Source organism: Gopherus flavomarginatus, chromosome 5, assembly GCF_025201925.1.
Source record: "Gopherus flavomarginatus isolate rGopFla2 chromosome 5, rGopFla2.mat.asm, whole genome shotgun sequence".
In the NCBI taxonomy this organism is placed as follows: domain Eukaryota; kingdom Metazoa; phylum Chordata; order Testudines; family Testudinidae; genus Gopherus; species Gopherus flavomarginatus.
Genome location: NC_066621.1, coordinates 17,441,260 through 17,463,867, shown reverse-complemented (window position 1 = coordinate 17,463,867; position 22,608 = coordinate 17,441,260). Strand labels below are relative to the sequence as shown.

At 49.1% G+C, this 22,608-nt stretch overlaps 1 protein-coding gene across 7 annotated transcripts in view; it reads left to right on the top strand.

The window, feature by feature from the left end:
* Positions 1-22,608, top strand: part of FOXP4 (forkhead box P4) — a 142,061-nt gene that overhangs the window by 89,375 nt on the left and 30,078 nt on the right. For 4 of the 7 annotated variants that reach the window (XR_007774914.1, XR_007774915.1, XM_050957103.1 and 1 more), the window contains 5 exons: positions 10,430-10,580; positions 11,711-11,915; positions 12,321-12,428; positions 18,408-18,495; positions 21,715-21,798. Coding sequence is in view for 5 of the 7 variants with exons in the window: in XM_050957103.1 (XP_050813060.1) it covers positions 10,430-10,580; positions 11,711-11,915; positions 12,321-12,428; positions 18,408-18,495; positions 21,715-21,798 (636 nt within the window). In the remaining 2 variants the exon portion in view is untranslated. The remainder of the gene's footprint in view (positions 1-10,429; positions 10,581-11,710; positions 11,916-12,320; positions 12,429-18,407; positions 18,496-21,714; positions 21,799-22,608) is intronic. The other 3 variants (XM_050957102.1, XM_050957101.1, XM_050957099.1) reach the window with 3 other exon arrangements.

Here is a 22,608-nt window from a genome sequence, read left to right as displayed (position 1 = left end):
CTGCACTACTGAAAAATGGATCTTGCACTGGTGTAGTTAAAATCCAATAAGTTAGCAGGGTAAGTCGCATCAGTACAGCACGACTACGCTGGGCATTTGCACCAATAGTACAGTGCCATTGCAAAAACCAAACAAAATACCCAGTACAGGTGACGCTTTGAACTTGTACTGTTTTGATGATAGATGTGGTTTCCACAGAGCGTCTGCTGTTTCATCGCCCACCTCTTGTGAGTACGGGTATGTCTAAACTGGAAGGGGAAAAGAAAAAAACCGTACCCACAGCAGTGAGTTTCAGGGCCAAGATCAGCTGACTTGGGCTCATGGGGCTTGCATTCCAGGGCTAAAAACAGCAGTGTAGACATTCCCATTTGGGCTGCTGCTCAGGCTCTGAGACCCAGCGAGAGGGTTGGTATCAAAGCCGGAGTCGGAACGTCTGCACTTCTGTTTTTAGCCCCGTAGCCAAGCCAGAGTTGGTTGACCCGGGCTCTGAAACTCTCTGCCCTGGGGAGTGGGTGTGTTGGCAGTGTAGGCGTACCCTAAGAGACAGAGGGCCCTTCAACACCCTTCTCTCCTAAACTAGGCCATCCTTCCTAATTCTGGATTGCTGCTGCAACTGATGTTCGTGAGGACCTGGACATTATTAACCAGGATTATTAAGGCATATTGAGTCCATCTTTAACTAAAGGGTAAAACTGAATTGATCAAACCTCTGTGTAAATATGGATAGGAGAAAAATATATATATATAAAAAGATGTTTTTGTTCTGATAACTTTTGGAATGAATCAATTTTTATGGCTTTTTTTCACTTAAAACTCCCAGAGATTTTTTTCCTAGTTTCTTTAAACTATTAAAAAATGGATTTCCAAAACTGATGTTTTTCAATTTGTGAAATCAAGTTTTCATTTTTCAATTTTTGGGAGAGGGGAATACCTACCACATGACTTCAGCTGACCCATCGAAAATGGCATTCAGAAAAGAAAAACGTTAACACTCAACCGTCAAATAACGGAAAATGAAAGGAGATAAACATCAAAAACTGTAAATGAAATTTTTTGCTGAGAAATGGAAAATATTGAGAAAATCAGTTTTTGCACACACAAAACATTATTTTCAAAATCAGGCCATTTTGCAGGGAGAAGGGAAATCAAAAAATTTCCACCTGCTCTAAAACTACATCTTTGTTCTATCTGATAAGAAAGCAGCTTAAGGTGATTGCAGGAGAACTGTGTCACCAGGGCCAGTAGGGTTCTGTGTGGGGATAAGAATCCTATTTGTCTTCATTCCTAGAAATCCCCTATCTGGACTCACTCAATCTACCCCCATCTGGAGTGAGTAGACTTCAGTTGTCTCATTTAGTCCAGTTGATGAGTATGAATGAAGGTTTAATCCATTAAAAGGCCCCCTGTCTCTTCTAGCTTGACGACCCAGTCTCTAAGAGTGGAAGAAGTAGAAAGAGAACAATGGTCAGAGGCATAAGAAGGTGTCCATGTTAACCTAATTCCATTGGGCCAAAAGGATCCGCAGAATAATACCCATGGAGGCGATTGCCCTGTTGCCTTCTGGCCTACACAGTGCAATGGTATCCCCTGTAAGCACTAACTCAATGAGAATGGGCAGAGGTCCAGGAAAAGCTGACCTGCCTTTCAGGAAGGTGTTTGGTGACAGCCGGTATGGACTCTGCTTTGGCTGTGATCTTGCTGGAGTTGAAAATATAGAGCCATGTGCTCCGGTCTGAATGAAAACCTGCGGGGAAAGACTGATAGCCTGAGAAATCAGCTGGGCAAAAGGGCAGTGGAGCTGACACGTGGCCGTGCCGTCTAGTGTCCAACACCAGCCCAGATACAAACACCGGTAAGAGATCCAGGGTGGACACCTCACTGGTGAAGATGCAAAGCTTGTCTGCAATCACAAACCCCCACACATGTGAGATGAAGCCCGCTCCATGCGTTACGTGCAGATGGTTCTTGTATGCTCAGGAGTCCACTGAAATGTGAATATCCTCCCCGCTCCAAGATGTCAGCCTACTGTGAGTTAGGCCTTGTCTACACTAGGAGGCTTTTGCCAGTATAGTGACACCAGTATAGCAATAATGGCACAACCCTCTACTCTTAGATCAGTATAAAAATGCTTAGGCTAGTATAGTTTGTCGATCTGTTGTGTCTGTGGGCTTTTACCAGCGTAGCTAATCTAGTAAAAAATCACACATAGCTGTGCCAGGAACATCTGTAAGTGTAGACGAGCCCTTTTGGGATAACTTCTCCTTGGCACTGTTTGATGTCACATGCCAGGATCTGGCAAGTTGCTAGCTTAGTGCTGGCTTGCTGGGACCATCCGTTGAGTATTGCTACTCTGTTTATTCCTTTATATTTCCATTAGTCCCAGTCTCTCATTTCATCTACAGTAGAACCTCAGAGTTCTGAACACCTTGGGAATGAAGGTTGTTCGTTACTCTGAAATGTTTGTAACTCTGAACAAAATGTTATTTCAAAAGTTTACAACTGAACATTGGCTTAATACAACTTTGAAACTTTACTATGCAGAAGAAAAATACTGCTTTCCCTTTATGTATTTATTTTTTAGTGGTTTATGTTTAACACAGGTGAATAAAAAGGCAAAGTGGAGAATTAAGTTAGTGGTAGGGGTTTATGGTTTGTGCCTCCTATACTGCATTGCCATTCTAATCCAGAAGGCCACTTTGGAAGCCTTCTCAGAATGGCTGAATTGTTAAATGATCTCATGCGTATTCTGTGTGTCTGAGGTTTGTTTCTCTTTTTTTTCCTTAAAAAAAAAATGAAATAAGCAACAACAAAAAATAATTTGTCTTTATGTAGTATGGAATAAGGTTTGTTCTGGATTCCTCCCACATTTCTGGGACTGGATGACAAGGGATGGATCACTCGATAAATTGCCCTGTTCTGTTCACTCTTTCTGAAACACCTGGCGCTGGTCACTGGCGAAAGACCGGATACTGAGCTGGCTGGACCATTGGTCTGACCCAGCATGGCAATTCTTATTTTCTTATGTTATATACAAGCCACATTTCCTTTTTGTTGGTCTCCTGCATAGGGGTTGTTTTTGCGCCATCTTTTGGTATGGCAAGGCCATGGGAATATATGCCCCAGAAGTCCCCGTTCAGCAGCCCATCCCTGTTCAGCAAAGCACACGCTTAACTTCGGGCATCTGCTCAAGTCCCCTTAACTTCAGCAAGACTTAGGGTATGTCTACACAACCGACGCAGTGCTTTAATGTGGCTGTGTAGTCGCAGCTCCAGCACTGGGGGAGAGCTCTTCCAGTGCTATAATAAAACCATCTCCATGAGGGGAATTTCTGCCGGCACTGAGAGCGTGGCTGTTTTTTCACACCCCTGAGCGAAGAAAGTTTCAGCGCTGTAAGTGGCAGTGTAGACAAGGCCTTAGAAGTGAAACAAGTGGTTGAGTGATCTACTGAATGAGGCTGTACTTAAGTGTGTGTCTAAATGCTTTGCAGAACGGCGGCCTTAGGGCCTGAGCCAGTGACTGATCAAATCAATGGAAAGACTCCCATTGACTTTTAGGGCTTGATTCAAAGCCTATTGAAGGAGAACCATAGAAATGTAAGGCTGAAGAAGGTCATCTAGTCCATCCTCTTTATTGTTGTAGCATTGACCTACAAGGTAGAGGGGTCAGACTTGATCCAAACTGTGTCCTGGTGGCTGAAATATCCAGATATGCTCAAGAAACCCAAGAGGCTTAAATCTGCGTTTCCCAGAGCATCTTTTCCCATTGGCCACAGACATTATATTGCAGTGCCTCTACTGAGCTCTGGCAAAGGGCTCACCTAGGTATTTACTCAGTTTAAAAAGCTGCTTTTTTATTATTAATTAATGATCCAACAGGAATTTGTCTTGTTGATTTCTAAAGATTCCTTAAAATTAATATTGTTTTGAGGGGGGATTATTCAGTATATTCTAAGTAATCAAAGGGGTGTATGTGTATGGAAAAAGACTCTCCTAAACACCATGAAGCCTGCCTGCAAACGCAGCAAAGAGGTTTCCCAATATGGAAAGGAGAGTTGCAGAAAAGAAAGGGCTCCGGACCAGTGCCTTAAGTAACTGACAAAAACAAGTTGGCTGGGAAAGGAAGAGCTTTGGAATTAAGGGAAAGGTGGCTGTGTTAGGGATATTTTGAAGAGGTCTGAGCACAAATAGCAGCAGTTTGGAAGTATACCTTGGGATCTGTTTCACGATCAATATACCATGTGGTAATGGTGCAGTTCGCTCTTGTGCACAGGGCCAGCACCAGTCTGATGCCTCACTTAACATGGCAGGCACTTGTTGTCTTACAGCTGTGTAAGTGGTGCATAGGCCGTGGGGCAGTCCCCTTCTGAATAAGGATCAGTTTCACAAAGTGAATCAGGGTGGTGCCCATTAAAATGTCAACATTTGCCAACTGGAAGCACTTGGTGGTGAACTGTAAACATTGTTTGCCAAAAGGAAGGGGGAATAACTGCATTATCACAGATTCCACCATGTAGTAGCTGTTGGCTGGTGCCATCTCCTTCATGGCAACCATGGCAGTATTTAATTACGAACCCCACTACAATGTTTGTAAACTGAGCTACTTCTTTCCCTTCAGTTGAGTTCATGGATTTGCATGGTGTGACTCTAAGTTACCAACTTGTCTTCAGGTGTCGGGGGATCAGCGAGTGGGCATCTCTTTCTGCCTGGGTCTTTGTGTTGTGCAGTGAGGTTCAGAACAGGTAGCAGCCTGCCATGCAGGAGAGTTTCATATCTCTGCAGGCGGAAGAGTAGAACCAGAGCATTGTTGGAAACGTCCTGAAAAGTGGAGGAAGAACAGGAAAAGAGGAGGATGGAAGAGAGCACGGGAAAGCATGTCAGACTATATCCTGTCTGGGCGGATGCAGTGATGTGCCATATATATCTCTTCCAGAGGTCACTTGCAGTGAGGTGGGGGACTGACCTTGGGAATTCGAGATTTGAATACAGCAGAGTCTGCTGTCTCAATTTCCTTGTTTTGTACCAATGGGCTGAGAGCGAGCAAAGAGCGGTGGGTGAGTGCATGAGAGAGACCAAGTGTCTACACTGGAGGAAATCATGAGATGACCCCGTTGTCCAGCTGAGTCAAGAGTTGGACTGGATTTTCCACCTCTTGCATTGAAATAAGACTAAGGTGTCTTGTAATGCTGACTCTCTAAGCAAAGCTCTGGGTGGTTTTATTTTCATGGGGTGGGCAATTTATAGCATTAGTATCCTTGCCGTGTTCCTCTTCCGCTTGGTAAGCGCAGGCAAAGCAGAAGTGATGTCCAGGCGGGTGTAATTTTCTTGCTGCTGTCTTTTAAAGCAAGGCTGCTCTAGACAGAGCCAGGGTAAGGGTAAACCCAGCAGTCCCTATTGTTACAAATTTGGTCCCTTTGTGCTTCCAAAGAACATGGGAGGGAGAGGGGGATATTTTTTTAAAACGGCGACGCCTCTCCCGCAGTGACCCCCGTGTAGTGGCTGATATTGTACAGCTTGGCGGGGTAGGGGGAGGCAGCGCGCAGGGATTGGCTGGCAAGTAACCTAGGCGTCAGATTAATGAAGTGCTCCTGTCAGTCCAGAGTGTCACGCCGAAACTCCTCTTGATGTGCTCATAAATCAAAGTGACGGCGCCTGTTACCCCAGTAGCTGCACCCACTCAACTGCGTCTAATGTAAACAGAGTGCAGACAAAATGCGTTAAGGAACTCGGACCCCGTCGCTGGGGAAGAGTACGGGGATCATGGGGGTGGGGGGGAGGGACAGGATCATGGATTGTTCCCTACGAGCCTCCCCCGCTTTCATTTCCCCACCCCTACAACACGAGAGAACGGAGCGCCCCAATGGGCACTGGTGACTGGCAGAGTGCAGCTCAGGAATTACTTTCTTTGTGTTTGAGATTTTTATCGGTGGGCAGATAAGCTTCATACTTCATTGGTTCTATCAAGAGCGTGCCGCGGATGACCTCTGAAAGTGAAAATGTCCAGAGAAACCCACAGACTATGGCAGCTGCACATCTTGCAGTGGGGGAGGGAAGGACACAAGCGGCCAGGCAGCACCAGAAGGAAACTTTATTTTCCCTGGCAGAATGTATTACCCGCTCCCAACTGCTGTAAGAGGGAGCTGGAGGGATGTGGCTTGCTAGAGGGCAGAAGGGTGGGGGTAGAGGGTATAGCTGCGTGTGGGGGTGGTGATTTTTTTGTTTGTTTGTCTTTTGCAGAATTTGTGCTATATATAACATATTTGCAACTAAACCACCTGATATTTGGGCAGGGGAGGAGGCTAGGCTGTTAGAAACCCTACATAAGAACAACCATACTGGGTCAGACCAATGGGCCATCCAGCCCAGTATCCTGTCTTCCAAAAATGGCTCATGCCAGGTGCTTCAGAGGGCACAAACAGGTAACCATCGAGTGATAAAAGCGTCCAAGACTCACGAAGCATTTTGGGGCACTCGTGGCCCAAGCAGCAGCCAAAGCCCCATGGGATTATTAATTTTGAATGACATTGAAGCCAGACAAAGCTGATGTGACTTTCTCTCTCTCACACACACCCACACACCCCAAGCTCAGCAGTTTGATGGTTAATTTTGAACCTGGAGCTGAGTATGAATGGCCTAAAAATGGCCGTGACACCTCCCCTCCCAAAGGGTAAAGGCTGGTATTTATTCGGTGCAGCTGTGGTTTTTAGAGCAGGAGACTGGGAGGCAGGACTCCTGGGTTCCGTTCCCAGTTCCTACCCCTGATCTCAGTCAAGTTGCTTCTCTGTGCGGCCGTCTGTAAAATGGGTGCAATCCTCCAGTGCCCCACGCAGGGCTGTAGAGTCGGAAGTACTTTGAGATCCCCTGCTGGTGGGTGCCACAGAGAGGTGGTCTCGCCCTGCTGATTTTGTGTTGAGTCTCTTGCCCATATACATGCCGGAGGCCCCGGGGAGAGGGTGCCACAGCTGCTGCTGCCCCCGCCAGGGTTCCTAGGACTCTGAAGCAGGTATATGGAAAAGATAAAGAGCCCTATTGAGTTATGAGGTGAAAGTGATTTGCCCCGGGGATCCTAATGACTTAATCCGCTCCCAATTTCCTTCTCTTTTACAGCCTGGAAGTTGAGTGAATGAGGCAGTGTTCAGGCGGCCTGATGTAACAGGCAGGAACCTGTGCTTGCTGAAAGGCCCATGGGGAAGGGAGAAAGTAAACTGTGGCTGCCATTGGTAACAAAGGCAAGGGCTGGGCTGCCCTCCCTCCCCTCCAGGCCTGTGTGTGTGCGTCTCACACCCCCATAAAACTCTTCCCAACACGAATGACTGTCTGGCAACCACTGAGCGCAACTTCTGCCTCCTTCGGGGATCCGCTCTCCTCGTATCTTTTCCCCACCAAAGTGCTGTGAAGAGAGTCTTCTCTGGTCTCCTGGCTAGGAGTCTGCCTCACCCCCAGCATTCCTGACCTTGCCTTGGAATACGCAGGCTACCTTAGCATGCGCTGTCTCCCAGGCACCCAAGAGTTAGAAAATGAAGGTTTTTTTTCTCCGAAAGGAGATCACTATAGTCTGTGCCTTTGTCACCAAGCGCAGGGAAGTCCCGAGACTTGGGAGATAAAGCCCTGTTGATTTCTCCTTCGGGAGTCATCCTGTCCAGGAGATGTGCAAGACCAGGTCTCGTCCGTCTCTGGCTCAGTGATTGAGAACCAAAGATCTAAATACCCTACTATTCTTCAAGGAAACCCAAGAGCTCACCTTGTTTTACAGATGCTAATGATTAACCCTCATAGCCCAGCACTGAGGTGAGTCAACATCCTTATCCCTGTTGTAGATGGGGAAACTGAGGCACAGCGAAGTGAGTGACTTGCCCAGTGATAGACCATGAGTACTGGTGACAGAGCCCAGGGCTTCTGGTTCCCAGCTGTGCTGTTTAACTACCCTCCTGCTTGCGGTCAGAAGCTTCCGAGTTTATCCCAGTTGTGTCCAAAATGATCCAAACTTCTCGCACCTACCTGGGACTTTTCCAGGAAGAGTCTCTTCTCCCAAGATTTACCACGTGTCTCAGCTCCTGGTTAGAAGCCCAGGGTTTAGTTCAGGTTTCGTGGGCAGAGGTTCAGTTTGGATCAATTCTTTATGCTCAGTGTGAGGCAGGGCCGGGTGACTGTTTCACAATGGCTCCAAGCTGTGAATCCTCACCCAACCTTATTATAATTATAATTTGTTATCAGTGTTACCCGGCTCTTAGGAGCCATAGCCATGGACTGGGGCACCATAACACTCTGTGCTGTACAAGCACAGACCAAAGGCGGTCCAAGCCCCCGAATCATTTACAATCTAAGTGAGAACATCGACCATAAAAAGCTTTTTCCTCAGGCCAGCCAACTTGGGTTGGGGGGAGTGCAAGGTATCTGTGTGTGGACTCAGGTTAGGGGCAGTGCTCCAGTGAACAGTTCAGTGAAGACCAGGGCTTGTGGATTTTTACTTCTCCAGGTGCCCTCTGTCTTGGGTTAATGTGTATAAGAGGTAAGAAGATTTCTGGAGCAGCAGCTGGAAGTTTCCCAACTTTCTCTGCACTCAGAGAGGCAAAGCCTCCTTAACAGCTGACATAGGCCCACCTGTGTGGTGACAACTGGTCCAAGGAATCTAGAATTCAAAGGGTTATGGCAAAGCCCACGGCTGTGATGCGAGTGGGCAGGTACAGACAGGCTCCCTCTCTCCCCCCTTGCCACAGATCAGCGGCTGCCCTTCCCTCCTTCCCTGTTCAAACCTCTCCCCCTCTAGCTATTTCTCCTCTGTTTCTTGTCACCTCCCCAGAGATGACCTCAGCCTAGCAGGGTTATACCAGTTAGAGCTGTGGTTCTCAACCACCACACTGCTGCAGCCCATGTGACATCTTTAGGGCCATACAGGTAGTATATATGTTGTGTGAATGCGGCCCATGTAACCACAGAGAGCTGCCTTTGTGGCCCACAATGATAATAGGTTGAGAACCACTGAGTTAGTCAGCTGATAGGTGGGGAGGGTACTGTATGTCTTATCTGAGCAGTACAGTCTGTGGTCTTCCAGGCAGCTGCTTTACCTTTCTGTGTTGGTCTCTGCACCTGCGAGCTGGGAACTAGGGGCCTGGGTTCCTTCTCTGTGGTGTAAAATTAAAGAGGTGGGGGGACCAAAACCTGGCAATGCGCATGATTAGGGGCATGGAACACTGCGACCTGAACAGCAGGTATAAAACGTGGACTTGCCCACCCTACAGCATAGCTGAACCTTGCCTTTGTTTTGTATTTGTGCAGCACCTAGCACCATGGGATCCTTAGCCGGGACTGGGGCTGGCTTCTAGGCACTGCTGCAATACAAATAATAGCATACAGAATTAACAGATGAGATAGAGAAGGGAGATCAGGAACCTCCATTTCCCCCGTCTCATCAGTCAAGAACACGGGAAACGTTTGATGTGACTGTGAGGTGGCACCTTCAAAATTGAGCACAGGGAATACAATTACACATGGAGCCTGTGGAACTCATTGCCTCAAGTTAGCCTGGAGGCCCATGAGCTGAGCAAGATTCAAGAAGAGGTTAAACACTTGTATGAACAGCAAGGCTATCCAGAGTTACAACTGTAAATACTCAAAGAGAAGGGGGAAGAAATCAGTTTAGCAAAGAATACAGACGGTCCAGTTACAGGCCATAAGCCGACTGTTAGCCCCAGGGAGATTAAGTGGACTTTTCCTAGAGGCCAAGTTCTTATACGTTATCTTTTACAGCAGTGCCTAGGCACCAGCCAAGAAGGTGGCCCCATTGTGCCAGGTTCTGTACAAATTGTCTGACAACTACCTGAGAGCAGGCTTGTGATGCTTAAAGAGCTAATTATTTGGTAAAAATAATTATTTCTCTGTAAAATGAGGATGTTATTTACCCATCTTGGCCTCTTTCTATCCCTGAGAAACGCCCCTGGTAACCGTGGTTGTAATATAGGGTTAATGATAACTTTGCCTTCTTCGCAGGAAGGTCAGCAGGCTAATGTTTCTAAGGTGTGTGGAGAGCCTCAGCCAGCCACTGAATAGCAGTGCAAAGCAGTGGTGTTTTTAATCCCCCTGCATGATCCCAATGCACAGGCGTTGGAAATACTCATCGAACAGATGGAGCTGGAGTGCTTCGTGCTCTAAGCAAGCACAAGCTCTCCCTCTCTCTCTCTCTCTCCTCCCTCTTTTTTTTTTTTTTCCTCTCTTCCTTCTCCTCCTCTTCCGATAGATCAAAGACTCTGGCTTGGCTACATGCTGACTGGCTACCGAGGACCAGCGATTTAGGACAAAGGTCTGTGCTGACCAGGCGTAAGGCTGATGCTGGGATCCGGCACTCTGTGCTGCTCAGCGGGGCCCTTATTCCCTGCAAGGCCTCGGTTGCAGTGTTGAAAATAATGTTTTGATTTTTTTTTCCTTTTGTCTCCTAGCAGCCATTAGGGAATAAACAGCTGGCGTTCCAACAGCAACTACTGCAGATGCAACAGCTGCAGCAGCAGCACTTGTTAAACCTTCAGCGACAGGGGCTGGTCAGCCTTCAGCCGGGACAAGGCACCGTTCCCCTGCAGACCCTTCCACAAGGTAAAGCGCGTGGCAAACCTCCTCGCTCTTGTTCTGTCCTTTAAAGCCCGAGCCCTCCGCTCCAGTCGGCCTGGTGGGTGTTACCAATGTGTAGCAGCTACAAACGCAGCCTCCGAGCTCTTAGGCTTTTACTAGCAACTGGGTGGTTTTCAGTGCACTTTAGGCCTGCTTGAGTCCGTCTCTCTCCAGCACAATCGTGGGCTATACAGGAGCGGTAACAGTGATTCATAGAATCAATAACAGTAAAATTGCATAGGAGCAGTTGAAGTATATTCTGTAAGTTCAGGGCCCGATCCTGCTGCCAATGAAGGAGGTGATGGGAGTTTTGCCTTTAACATCAGTGGGAACAGGACCAGGCTCTGAGTTTGCTTATATTGTTCCTGTTGTTTAATGCCCTGGTTGACAGAGGTTCCTGTGTGGGCTTGGTGGTACAGGCAGGCGCTGGGAACGAGGGATGCGTGCCCAGAAGGCAGAGTTCTTTTGCCTGGAGAGTGAATGTCCTGTTTGCCTGTGGAGGGATGGCCCATCTGGGTGAAGTGCAGAGGCCAGAGCAAGGCACGACTTCCCCCAGATTCACTCAGGACTCTCCCAGGTTTGGGTCACGGACTGGAAACAGCTTCCAACTTATTCCAAGAGCTTCATGATCCTTTTGAAGCAAGCCTGAGGCCAGGGCCAAAGGACCGTTTACAGCTGCATGTTGAAAGTGTGCGGCTCCAGCAGGCAGGACAGAACGCCAGGTGAAACTGGGCTATTTCCACTGAGCGGTGGGTTCATTGGACCTCAACGCTTGGAACAAAACTTTGTAGGGGAGTCTGGTTGCCTCGTGGAGCAAAGCCTGAAAGGAAAGTTCCCTCGCATGCCTGCAAACCAAATTGCCTGTAGTGTTACTCGAGGCAGCAAGAGGGAAGTTGGTGCTGCTGTTGCTACCATGGCTAGGTAGCGCTCAGGCCTTTAAGGCTGTCAGGCTGGTGTTCTTCACCCCCTTTGATTAAACTAAAAGCTGCTCTTTGCTGGGTTCTTCTCAGCGCAGGTTACTGTTGGGCAGCGGTGGTTCTCTGGTCCTTGTCCTTCATCCTTGTCTCTGTGTGTGTGTTTTCCTCCTCTCTCCCTTGACCCCATCTGGCGTGTAGCTGTGTGTCCCTCAGACCTGCAGCAGCTCTGGAAAGAGGTCACCGCTACCCAGCCTGTAGAAGACAGCATCAAGCAAGAGGGCCTCGACCTGACCACCAACACTTCAAACTCTACCTCGTTTTCGGCCACCAAGGTCTCGCCTCCCATTTCCCACCACTCTCTCCCCAATGGACAGAGCGCCATGCTCACGCCAAGGAGGGACAGGTAGAACCGAGCTGGGCCAGCCTTTTATTTTGCCCTGTAGGTCTAAGAAAAGGCTAGATGACTCCATTGTTTGTTACTGGGAGTGGTGCCAGCATAGTCCAGTGGACTGGGAATTGAGGGAGCGGGGCTCTGTTGTTACATAGGCAAGTCGCCTAACCTCTCTGCATCTCAGCTTACGCATCTGGAAAATGAGCTGTAATCATATTCAGCAGCCTCATAAGGCTTGACTGATGCATTTGAGAGCCTTGGCTGAAAGGTGCGAGGAGATATGTTAATATCTTGGGGTGGTCCTGGTCTGGAAGCTTCTTTGGAACTGCAGGAGCCAGCCTGTCATGTGTAAGATCCCCAGTGTAACAGTTCGTTCCTTCTCCTCCATCTCACGCGATCTCTCTCTCGCTTTCTCAGCAGCTCTTCTCATGAAGAGAACCCCGGCTCCCACCCTCTGTACGGACATGGAGAATGCAAGTGGCCTGGTTGTGAAACCCTCTGTGAGGACTTGGGACAGTTTGTCAAGTAGGTCGCTCCCCTGCTGTGTCTCTCCGGGGCTGTCGTTTCCTTCCTGGCTCCCCCAGGTTGTGCAGCCAGTGTGGTGGTCTGCAAGTTGCCCTGCACTCGGGGGCCATCCAAACCCTCCCCGTCGCTAGCACCCTGTACTTCAGTACTGCTTTGGGCCGAAGAGGGAGGGGGTAGTCCTTGCACCTGCACCCCGGGCTGAGGGCAGTAGAGGTAGGTCAGAAAAGCCATGACTTCCAACTGTCCGGGGTTAGGCGGAGCTCATTATCTCTTCAGAAGCTACAGGTGAGGCCTTAAAAAATCGATTTTTCCACAAGTGGCTAGTGATTTTTTTGGGCACCCAACTCAGCTCCTTGCCCAGGTTTGATTTCCAGAGGACTCAGCACTGCCTGAAAGTCAGGCCCCTTTGAGGGGGAAGGTCTCAGATTGAGCCCCCAAAATCACTGGTCACTTTTTGGAAACTGGGCCTTCGTGTCTCTGTGCCCAAGTTCCCCATCTGTACCAGGGGGTTCTAGCACTCCCTGTATCTTGGAGTTGGAAACTCTTCAATTCAGCCAGTGAGTGGACTGTAGATTCAAGCATAATAGCCAAATTGTCGTGCTCCTCGCCCATATCCCATAACAAGGAGGTTAGTCTGTACATTCAGGGGAATGGGGGGAGGATATGCTAGAGGAGAAGAGACTGTAAGAGACCTAGAGAAATCACAGGACTTGTGTAGGGGAGGGCGAGAGAAAACAGAGGAGGAAAGTTAGCAGCTCACCCTCTGCAAGGGGGGAAAAGAGAGAGAGCGCGCGCAAGAGAGAAGAGAAAGAAACAGATGGCAGCGCGGCAGCCTGCTGACACCGCTTGTGGGCTCTGTCACTGACTGATTAACTCCTCTGTCTAAGAGCCCTCCGCTAGCGTCAGGGTCAAACAAATTGTTTTCACGCTTCGTCAGAGGTTTACTTAATTAGTTCATTTGCAATTAGATCTCTTTGTAGCCAGGATTTTTAGCAAAGACATCAGAAGAAACTGACGGGTTTTCTTTCTTTCTTTTTTTTTTTTTCTCTTCCTTTCCCCCTCTCCCCACTGAAGGGAATGTTGTGGGAGTTGGGGCAGAGATGCACTGTGCTTGTGTGTGTCAATTTGTGACTGAAAGACTTTTGTTTTACAAACAGTGTGTCAGCTGATCTCGCCAGCCATGTGCCTGTCTGCCTCCTCACTTTGTTCAGGGACGGTGTACCGAAGGGTAGAACAGGTGCTAGCTGCAGTGAATGCCAAGGCAGGCTCAGTTGAGGGAGGGGGAAGAGTGACTGCTGTGTGTGTGGGGAGATGGGTTAAGAAGGGGAAAGCAACTTTATTCAAAGGAAAGAGTCAGGCGGAGAGGACAGGGGGCATTGTGGTATTGCAAGATGATGCCTTGCTGCAGCTAATGAAGTAAGGAAGGCAGAGGAGCCAGAGAGGGGTGCCACCTAGTGGTTAGAGCAAGGGGCTTGGTGACTCAGGACTCCTGGGTTCGATTCCTTTCTCTGCCTCTGGCTTGCTGCCTGACCTTAGGTAAGATTTTGCTTCTCCGCACCTCAGTTTCTCCATCTGTACAATGGGTCTAATACTTCACTGACCTCACAAGCGGACTGCAAGCAGGAATGGCCCCAACCTGCTAGCACTGAAACTAGACCAGAAGCTCAGCAGTGTTTGGATTGCTGGTTTTGGTTTGACTCGTGCAGAGCAGGGCACCATCTGTGAAGTACCAGTCTGAATCCTGAGCTTCTCCAATGTTTTGGGTAGAGATGGTTGAAAGAGGGGGAAGAATTTTTGCCAAGATGTTTGTAAATAATTTGTCTCCATCTCTAAATTTGGAATGTTTCAACCAGCTTGAATTTTGAGTGCATCTGAATCCACAGGGCCAATTTGTACCCACCTCTATCAAAGAGTTAACCAAGTTATTGGGCTTCTTATGCATGCTGGAGCAGTTTGAGGAACTCAACCCCTGGACACAGGAAGGAAGAATTAAACTTTCTGACACTGAGATGAAAGAATGAAAGCACTTTCCAGATAAGAGATACCACCCCTGCCCCGTCCTCCTCCAATTTTACACTTTCCTCATTTGGCAGAGAATGCCAAAACTCTTGACAGCTTATTCTTCGCAGAAGTACCCATGTCTTAGTCCCACCATGCAGAGGAGCAAGGAGTAAAGACCCCTAGTCCATCTCCAGCTAGATAGGTAGTAGTGATGAAAGAAACTCAAACATTTTGTTGGGTTAGTTCAGATGCAAGTCTGGAAGCTTGTCCCCAACATCTTGTTTTTGCAAGATAGGTCTGGAAATCTCCCATAAACAAGTTTTTCAGTGAGAATCCTGGTACCTCCTGCTGTTGATTGGTTGGTAGATCCCATCTGGACAACTTCTCCCATGGTATCTCTGTATTTTATCCCCAGTCCTGGTTGGAAGCCAGGTCACCAAAATGACCATCATTTGCACACCAGTAGTATGTTTGGTTCCATCATGGATAGAGGCATTGCCTTTACACCTAGGAGCGTACAACCTAAATCAGACATAGACAGTCCAGGGCCAGATTTTCTAACAAGTTAGGCATGCATTGTGTGCTCTCAATTCACGACTAATTTACTTGCATAGTTGCACTCGCAAATGTCACTGGCACATACAATTACCTGATTTGTGTGTCTGGTAATTACACCTGTAAATTAGACATGCATTTTGCCATGGGACTACACACCTCACTGATGTGAAAATCTAGCCCATAATGCGAAATAGGCCCATAGAGCCCCAGATGAGCCACCTTTTCCAAATCTATGTGTCTTAGAAAGTGGAGAGGGTTCAACCATCCAAATCCGCATGGTGGATTATTGTAGCTAGACTTCCTGGAAGAAGTGAGTTTTAAATGGCTTTGAAGACAGGGAGGTTGCTTGGCACAGCATGCGGGAAGTTCCAAGCAGAAGGGATGGTGTGGAAGCCAAGAGAAATGAAATACCATTATCTGCACATACATATGATCCTTGAGGAAATTTATGGTGGCTTCTGCAGGAAAAATCGCCTGCTGGTCAGAGCACAACGCTTGGGAGCCTGACTTCATTTTTATAACTTACCTGGGGTTGTGATGGAGAATCCGTCACTGGCAATTTCCAAACCAAGATTGGCTATTTTCCTAAAACACCTGCTGTAGTTCAATCATGGGTTAATTCAGGGAAGTTGTATGGCCTGTGTTATACAGAAGATCAGACTAGGTGATCGCAATGGACTCTTCTGGCTTTATAGCCTATAAAACTATTCCTGTCGCTGCTGTCGACTCTCCTGTGTGAGCTCGCACAGCTACTTCCGCTCCCTGTGCCTCTGTTTCCCCGATACCTACCTCCTGGGGGTGGAGAGTGGAAACTAAATTAATTCATGTTTTAAAGGCTTTGGAGGACTCTAATAATAATATTTAGCTCGTATGGAGCATTTTCAACTATGGCTCTTACAACACAGGTCAGTATCACTGCACTGATTTACCGAAACCGATGCACAGAGAGATGCAGGGATTTGCCCAAGGTTATGCAGCAAGTCAGTGGCAGACCTGGGAATAGAAATCATGTCTCGAGACCCGGCGTAGCATCCTGTCCATTAGGCCACACTGCCCTAGATGGAAAGCAATGTGGAGGGGGGTCAAACGCTAATTCAGTGAAGATCAGTGCAAGGCCAGATAACTTACTTATTTCTGATCTGATTAACCTGTCACTAAAGAGACTTTTTAAAGTCATGGAACACTAAAGAAGATGCCACACGTCCCCCATGTGAAGTAAAATCCCAGATACTGGAGAGGAGAGTTTTCCCCTCACTTGCCCTCTTGAGTCACAGTACAACAGCAGGACAATTACACTGTGAGCTGGCACTCTGGTGACCGTGGGCCAGATCCTCAGCTGGTACCAGTAAGCCCATTGAGCTAGGCTGGCTTGACACCATCTGAGGATCCCGCCCCGTTTGTACCGTGTGTGATGGTAGCAGAGGGAATATCCAGACCAGGTGGAAGGGGAAGAGCAAAGGATGGAACTGACTGAGCAGGGGGGCTGGAGAGAGAGATCAAAGGGAGACAAATGGGGAGAGTTCAGCATAGTGTGTCTGGGGAGCATGGGACATGCGGATTCTAGCTTGGATATTGCTCTGGGCATGTCAGCAGCAGCTGCCCCTGGCCCAGGGAGCTCGATTTCCCAATACCGCAGCATCCAGGAACACAGGCTCTCCGCTGTTTTGTTGCATGGCTCTGGTTGACATTAGAGGGAGAAGTTTGATAGCAGGGATCTGTCGAGTGGCAGGGTCAGGGGAGAGAGAACAGGCAGAGGAGCGGCACTGCTCAAGGTGAAGGGAAAAGAGAAGGCCGTAGAGCTCAGAAAAGGGGGAGAGGGGACACCAATGGCAGACCGCTGACAGGTGGAGCGCTCACCACACGGCGCTGGGGAGGCTCGCGCTTTGTGCTCGTTTAGTTAGTGGGGCTGACAGGGATCTGCCCATTGTGTTTCTTTCCCAAATCCCCTCACCTGCAGCAACACCTGCGGCTGAGTCTGAAACGAGGGGTCTCCATGTTTGCAAGACCCAGGGCTGCTTTAGACATCACCATCGGGGCAGGTGTATTTAAAACATCAAAACGTAATGCAGCCCTAATGTTTTTTTGCACCTTGAATTCACCCCGGCGGAGAATTATTCCTGCTTGTTTGGCGCCCACCAGCGCCCTGAGCGAGCTTTCCTCATGTGCCACAGTTGCAGGGAGAGGCAGGATTGTTGCTGCATTGTCAAGCTTAGAAGGCCATGTTTCGAGTGCCCGTGGTTTAGCGAGATGGGGCCTGGAGGGGAGATGGCACAGAGCTGTGTGAGGCAGTATTGATTCCTGGCTGCACAGCAATCCTAGTCTGAGAGGCAGGGAAGAGCAAGGCATCACCATATTCCAGCGAGAGTCCACAGCCCAGCACCTCTCACTGAGCTATCTCCACTCTCCCTGGGTTCCAGACCTGGGGATTTCTCTGTCTGTCCTGACATCCCGGTCCATGCTTGTGGCTGGGATCTCCATGTGGTTGAGCCAGCGGAGTTCCTTGCTGGCAGGGAGCACTCATCCTGGAATCATGACTAAGACTGGTCCCGTATGTTCTTCCATGAAAGCGAGCGGGGGCCATTTTGAGGCCATACACGGGTCCCAGCAAGGCCCTAACTTTGTAAGGAGAAGGCTCCACTGCCGAAGGTGGCCATGAGGTTATTGTTTTGACTGCAGAGAGAGGAAGGGAAGGGCCTTGTGGGTAAGGGCATGGGACCCTGGGTTCTAGTCTAAATGGAGCTGATCATATTTACCTGCCTGGGGGAGAGTGTTTGAAAGGCTTCATGCGTGAATGTTGGTGAGGTGCTGAGAGTCTGGAATGCGGAACACCTCATAAATGCCACCTCCTGCCTTTGGGGAGTCCCTTATGGAATGCAAATGAAGTCCCACGATGCTGCCTGTGTCTGCCTGGAAACCTACTCCTTGGGTGCAGTCAGTCTTACCATGTACATCCTGGAAATGGGATTTTCCTGCTGAGCTTAAGGAGCCAACTGTTGTACTATACTCTCTCCTCCCCCAGGGCTTGGCTTGCAGGCTCACCCTCCACAGGTACCAGCTGTTTGGTTTGTATTTCAATGGACTCTCTGTGGCAAACTCTGTGGTTCAGGGGGTAGGGCACTGGCCTGGGACATAAAAGACCTGCTCTTCTCGGCTCTGCCAGTGACCTGCTGTTTGACCTTGGACAAGTCAAGTTGCCGCTCTGTGGCTCGGTTTCCTCTCCCATGCTTTGTCTTATCTGTTTAAATTGCAAACTCATCAGGGCAGGGACTGGGGCCTGACTGGGACCTCCAATGCTCCTGTAATACAGACAAGAGGTGCTTGCAGGCCATAGGTAGGTGCAGACATGGGCCAGTAGGAGCTGCTGTGTTTCATGGCGGGCTCTGGGAACTGTCAATATAAAATCTGTTCTTCTCTGTCTAGACACCTCAATACGGAACACGCACTTGATGACCGAAGCACAGCCCAGTGTCGAGTTCAAATGCAAGTGGTACAGCAGCTGGAAATACAGGTAGGTGCAAACCAAAAAGACTTGAAGGGTGGTGTGGAGTCAAACTTTTTACTTGCCCTGCATGTAAGTGGCAGAATTAAGCTGTTCTCCATCGGGAGGGAATAGCTGGGTCTAAAGTGACCAGATGCCCTGATTTTATAGGGATATTCCCAATATTTGGGGTTGTGACTTACAAAGAGCCAGGAAACATGATGTTTGACAAATTATTGTCAGACCTCCTAGATCTGCTCACCTGGGCCTTAGCTACAACAATGTGCAATCTTATATAGGCAGAAAAATAGTTGCCAATTGCACCTCCAAATTAGATGCACATTTTGCCATGCAGTCACCCATCTATCTTAAGGATAAGGGGTACTACCCTGAAACCAAATGCGAGTGAGTGGGCAGTGGAGGAAGGAATCAGTCACTCAAACCATGGTAGATCCCACATTCGTGTACATGTGCAACAACATATTGAATTGCTAGGTCAAAAAAGAGAGACTATCATTGTAACCAGCATAAGAAATGGAAGCTGGCTATTTCAAGTGGAAATTCAGTGGAAGATGGGCACCTGATTTCTGCAGGCTCCTCTGAAAATTTCAGCCAGAACGCCCCATGTACTGTGCATTTGCTTCCATAGCATGTGGGGGTTTGACACTGACACAGTGTAACCAGTGTGTTGTGTGTGTTTTTGTGTTGCTGTCTATGGCACCATGTGTACATGAATGTTGTGTAATGGTTGCAACCCATGGGACGTGCAATATTTTGTAGCCAACTCTAGAGCCAAATCCTAGTCCTCCTGAAGCCAGGAGAGTGGGTGGGTGCTCAGCACTTCCAAATATCAAGCCGTGTATTATGAGTCCGAGTGCAGACTTCGGAGCTCACCCTCAGGCCCCTGTTTTTGGAAATCTTGCCCTTGATTTGTCCTCTGCATTTCATACAAGCTGTCTCTCCCCCATCCTCCCCCAAGTGCTTTGTGTAATTAGTTAACAAAAGAGGGCAATTCAGAAGAAATTTAGGCTTTCCTCTGAGGTTTGCAAAGCAAGAGAGATTCAGGGCGAAAGAGAGCCAGGGTTGCTGTTGAGAGCAGCAGCTGCGGAAGGCTCTTGCTAGCGCAGGCAGGCTTGGGTAAAGGGACAGGGTGGTGCCAGCTGGGTGAGGGGAGAAGGAGATAAACTCTGAGCACTGCCCATGCTGAGTATTTTAATGACGTATATACGGCACATAGGCGACTGTCTCCACATCTCTCGCACACGTGCTGAATGCAAAGATGCCTGGTGCGTGTGACCATGCGTAGGAACTGTAGTGCCATGTGACACGTGTGTATCCATTGCACAGGGAGGGGGGTGCACGCACGTTGTCTTTTTGTTTACAGTTCCTCCCATGGACTTCTGTGCCTGCCCTTTCCTGGGAAACACCAGCCCTAGAGTTTGTGTGACTGACTCTGGGGGTAATCTTGTTATCCAGGTTGCCTTGGCTGCTAGATCACACATGTGCTGGGGCGTGGGGGGAGGAGGTGGAAGAAGAGACTGTACTTGAATGGGTGAGGGGGCAGGTGGTGTAATGCAGAGCGCTGGCAGCCTCTGGCAGGAGTTAAAGCAAGGTAGGCTGAAACTGATGGCAGGGAGGGGACGAGGGAGGGAAAGGGGTGGACATTAAAAAAAAAAAAAAAAAAAACTAGAGAAAAAACTCCCAGGAGCAGTGGTTGGCAAGTGAAGTTGAGATTCTAAAACCACCTGAGTCAAACCGTGTGATTCCGTCCTGTTCCCAAACGCTCACTAAAGCAAGAGGTTGAAAGTAATTACTGGAACTTAGAAAGCGGGGGAACCTGAAGGGATAGCAGAAAGCTCTGTGTGCAAAGAGGAGAAGCTGCCATCAGAGCTACCAATTATAAAGTTTTCAGCGTGGAGCTCCCGCTGTGTCGGTGGAGAGAGTGTCTGCATCAGGAAGGGAGATCTGTCAGCTCTAATGAGAGCCACGACAGCGCAAGAGCGTCACAGCCGCACAAACTTCCAGCCAACTCTGCTCCAGCTGCTGCTTTTAACTCCTTCCTTGCCTGGCTTCCCACTCCACTCCCAGCGAAGGAGCAGCATCAGCAGAGGCGGAGCCAGCGGGAGGAGGGAGGCAGCCTCTTTGAGTGTCTCCTGGATTGCAAGTAGGGCCCAAAGTTTGAGGGGATGAGGCGGAAAGGGAAGGTGACACGAAGAGAGATGGTGTCAGGTCCCATTGCCTCTCCACAGCTCAAAATCTCTCCTGGTGCCACAGCGAATATTTCACCCTTCCCCGCACTCTGAGAAACAAACACACACAATTAAAGCAATGTTGCACAAGTGGGCGGATGGGTGGGTAGGTGAAGGAAAATGGGAAGGAGTGTGTTGGGGGGGCTATAGAGAGGTAGGATCTGATGCACCAACAGCGGGTAGGGGAAATACAGGCTCACTGGTAGGGAACAGAGGGAGTGGACAGGAGAGGCTGATGGGAAGGAGAGAGCGAGAAGATGGATGGGGAGAAGTGGACCAGGTCCTCCGATGGAAGAGGGAGGAATGAATACAGAGTGGAGTGACAGCCACCTGTGAAGCAGAGAGAGACAGCCCTAGCAAACAGAGGCATGGGAAAAGGGAAGGAGTTTGGGGGGTGGGAGAGGATGGTGGATGGATGGGAGAAGGGAGTTGTGGATGGATCTACATCTAAAGAGGCATGGAATTATTCTATTTTGCAATAGATTTTTCATCCCAGCACATAGAGCAATTCCTGTACAGCCAGAGGGCCGGGGATGCTGCGTTCCTGTGCAGCCAGAGGCATGGGCATGGCAGGCAGACACCCCAGCAGCCATCAGCACATGTCCAGGTCTTCCTCCCCAGTAGAAAAAGGCTGCTGTTTAGCGGGCCAGAGAAGCAATCCCATGGATGAGTGCACGGCTTTCAGGAACGTTCGATGTTACTGGGAAGATGCTAGTGGGGGGTGTAGACCACAGCACCGGCAGCCTCTGGCCATGGGAGAGGAAGGAAGGCCCAGGGACAGAAGAGAACAACCCTGGTCTATCACATAGCAGCACTCAGAGAACGTTGGCCAAACAGTGCCAGGCATATGGGGGCCAAGCAAGGGATGAGAGAGGAGCTTAAGGAAGCTTGCAGCAAAAGCTCGTTTCAGCGAGCGCTCCCTGGGAAGTTGGGTGCTGGATAGCCCTGGGAGTTATCCTGTGGCGACAAGTAACCTTTTCCCTCCTGCTTCGCCCCACAGCTGGCGAAAGAAAGCGAGCGTCTCCAGGCAATGATGGCCCACCTCCATATGAGACCTTCGGAGCCGAAGCCATTCAGTCAACCTGTAAGCACCAGCCTGCCATACTCATCTGCCGCTCATCCCTTCGAGTTTCCTCCTTCTCGGTGCCTCCCCCCTCCTATCTGTCTGCCCATCCCTGTCCAGCTCTTTCAAAGCCTATTCCCAATGTCTTATCGCCACTTTTCTCTCTTGCTTCGCCCAGAGGTTTGAGCCAAGCCATGCAAACCATATCCCTGTTGCGGCCACAATGGCAAACCAGGCTGGGCAGGGTCACCGACGTACTCAAATATCAGAGGGGTAGCTGTGTTAGTCTGGATCTGTAAAAGTGGCAAACAGTCCTGTGGCATCTTATAGACTATCAAATGTATTGGAGCATGAGCTTTCGTGGATGAATACCCACTTCGTCGGATGCATGTGTTCACCCACGAAAGCTCATGCTCCAGTACGTTTGTTAATCTGTAAGGTGCCACAGAACTCTTTGCCATGTACTCAGTGTCTCAAGCCCGGTTATGGCATCCTTGTAGTAATGATCCCCGAGTGATCTGCTTCTGGTTATCTCCGCCCTAGAGGTCTGGGCTTGATTGTGGTCCATGCTGCTCCCCTTACTAGACATCCAGTGCTTAGCAGGGCATGGCTCGTGAAAAGTCCAGGTGCTGACGTCCTCTGTGTTAAGGAGGCTCCAGGGAATGCTGGCCTCCCCCCTGCCTGCTCCCTCCTGCTTGGTTTCATCACCCTGTCCTCCTGAAGGAGTTTTTTCATTGGAAGGGTGGCCTTTCTCTCTCTGTCGGTCGCCTGCTCTCCCCGTATCTTCATGGCTTTTCTCTGCATCCCCAGGTCCTTCTGCTCCTGTTCAGT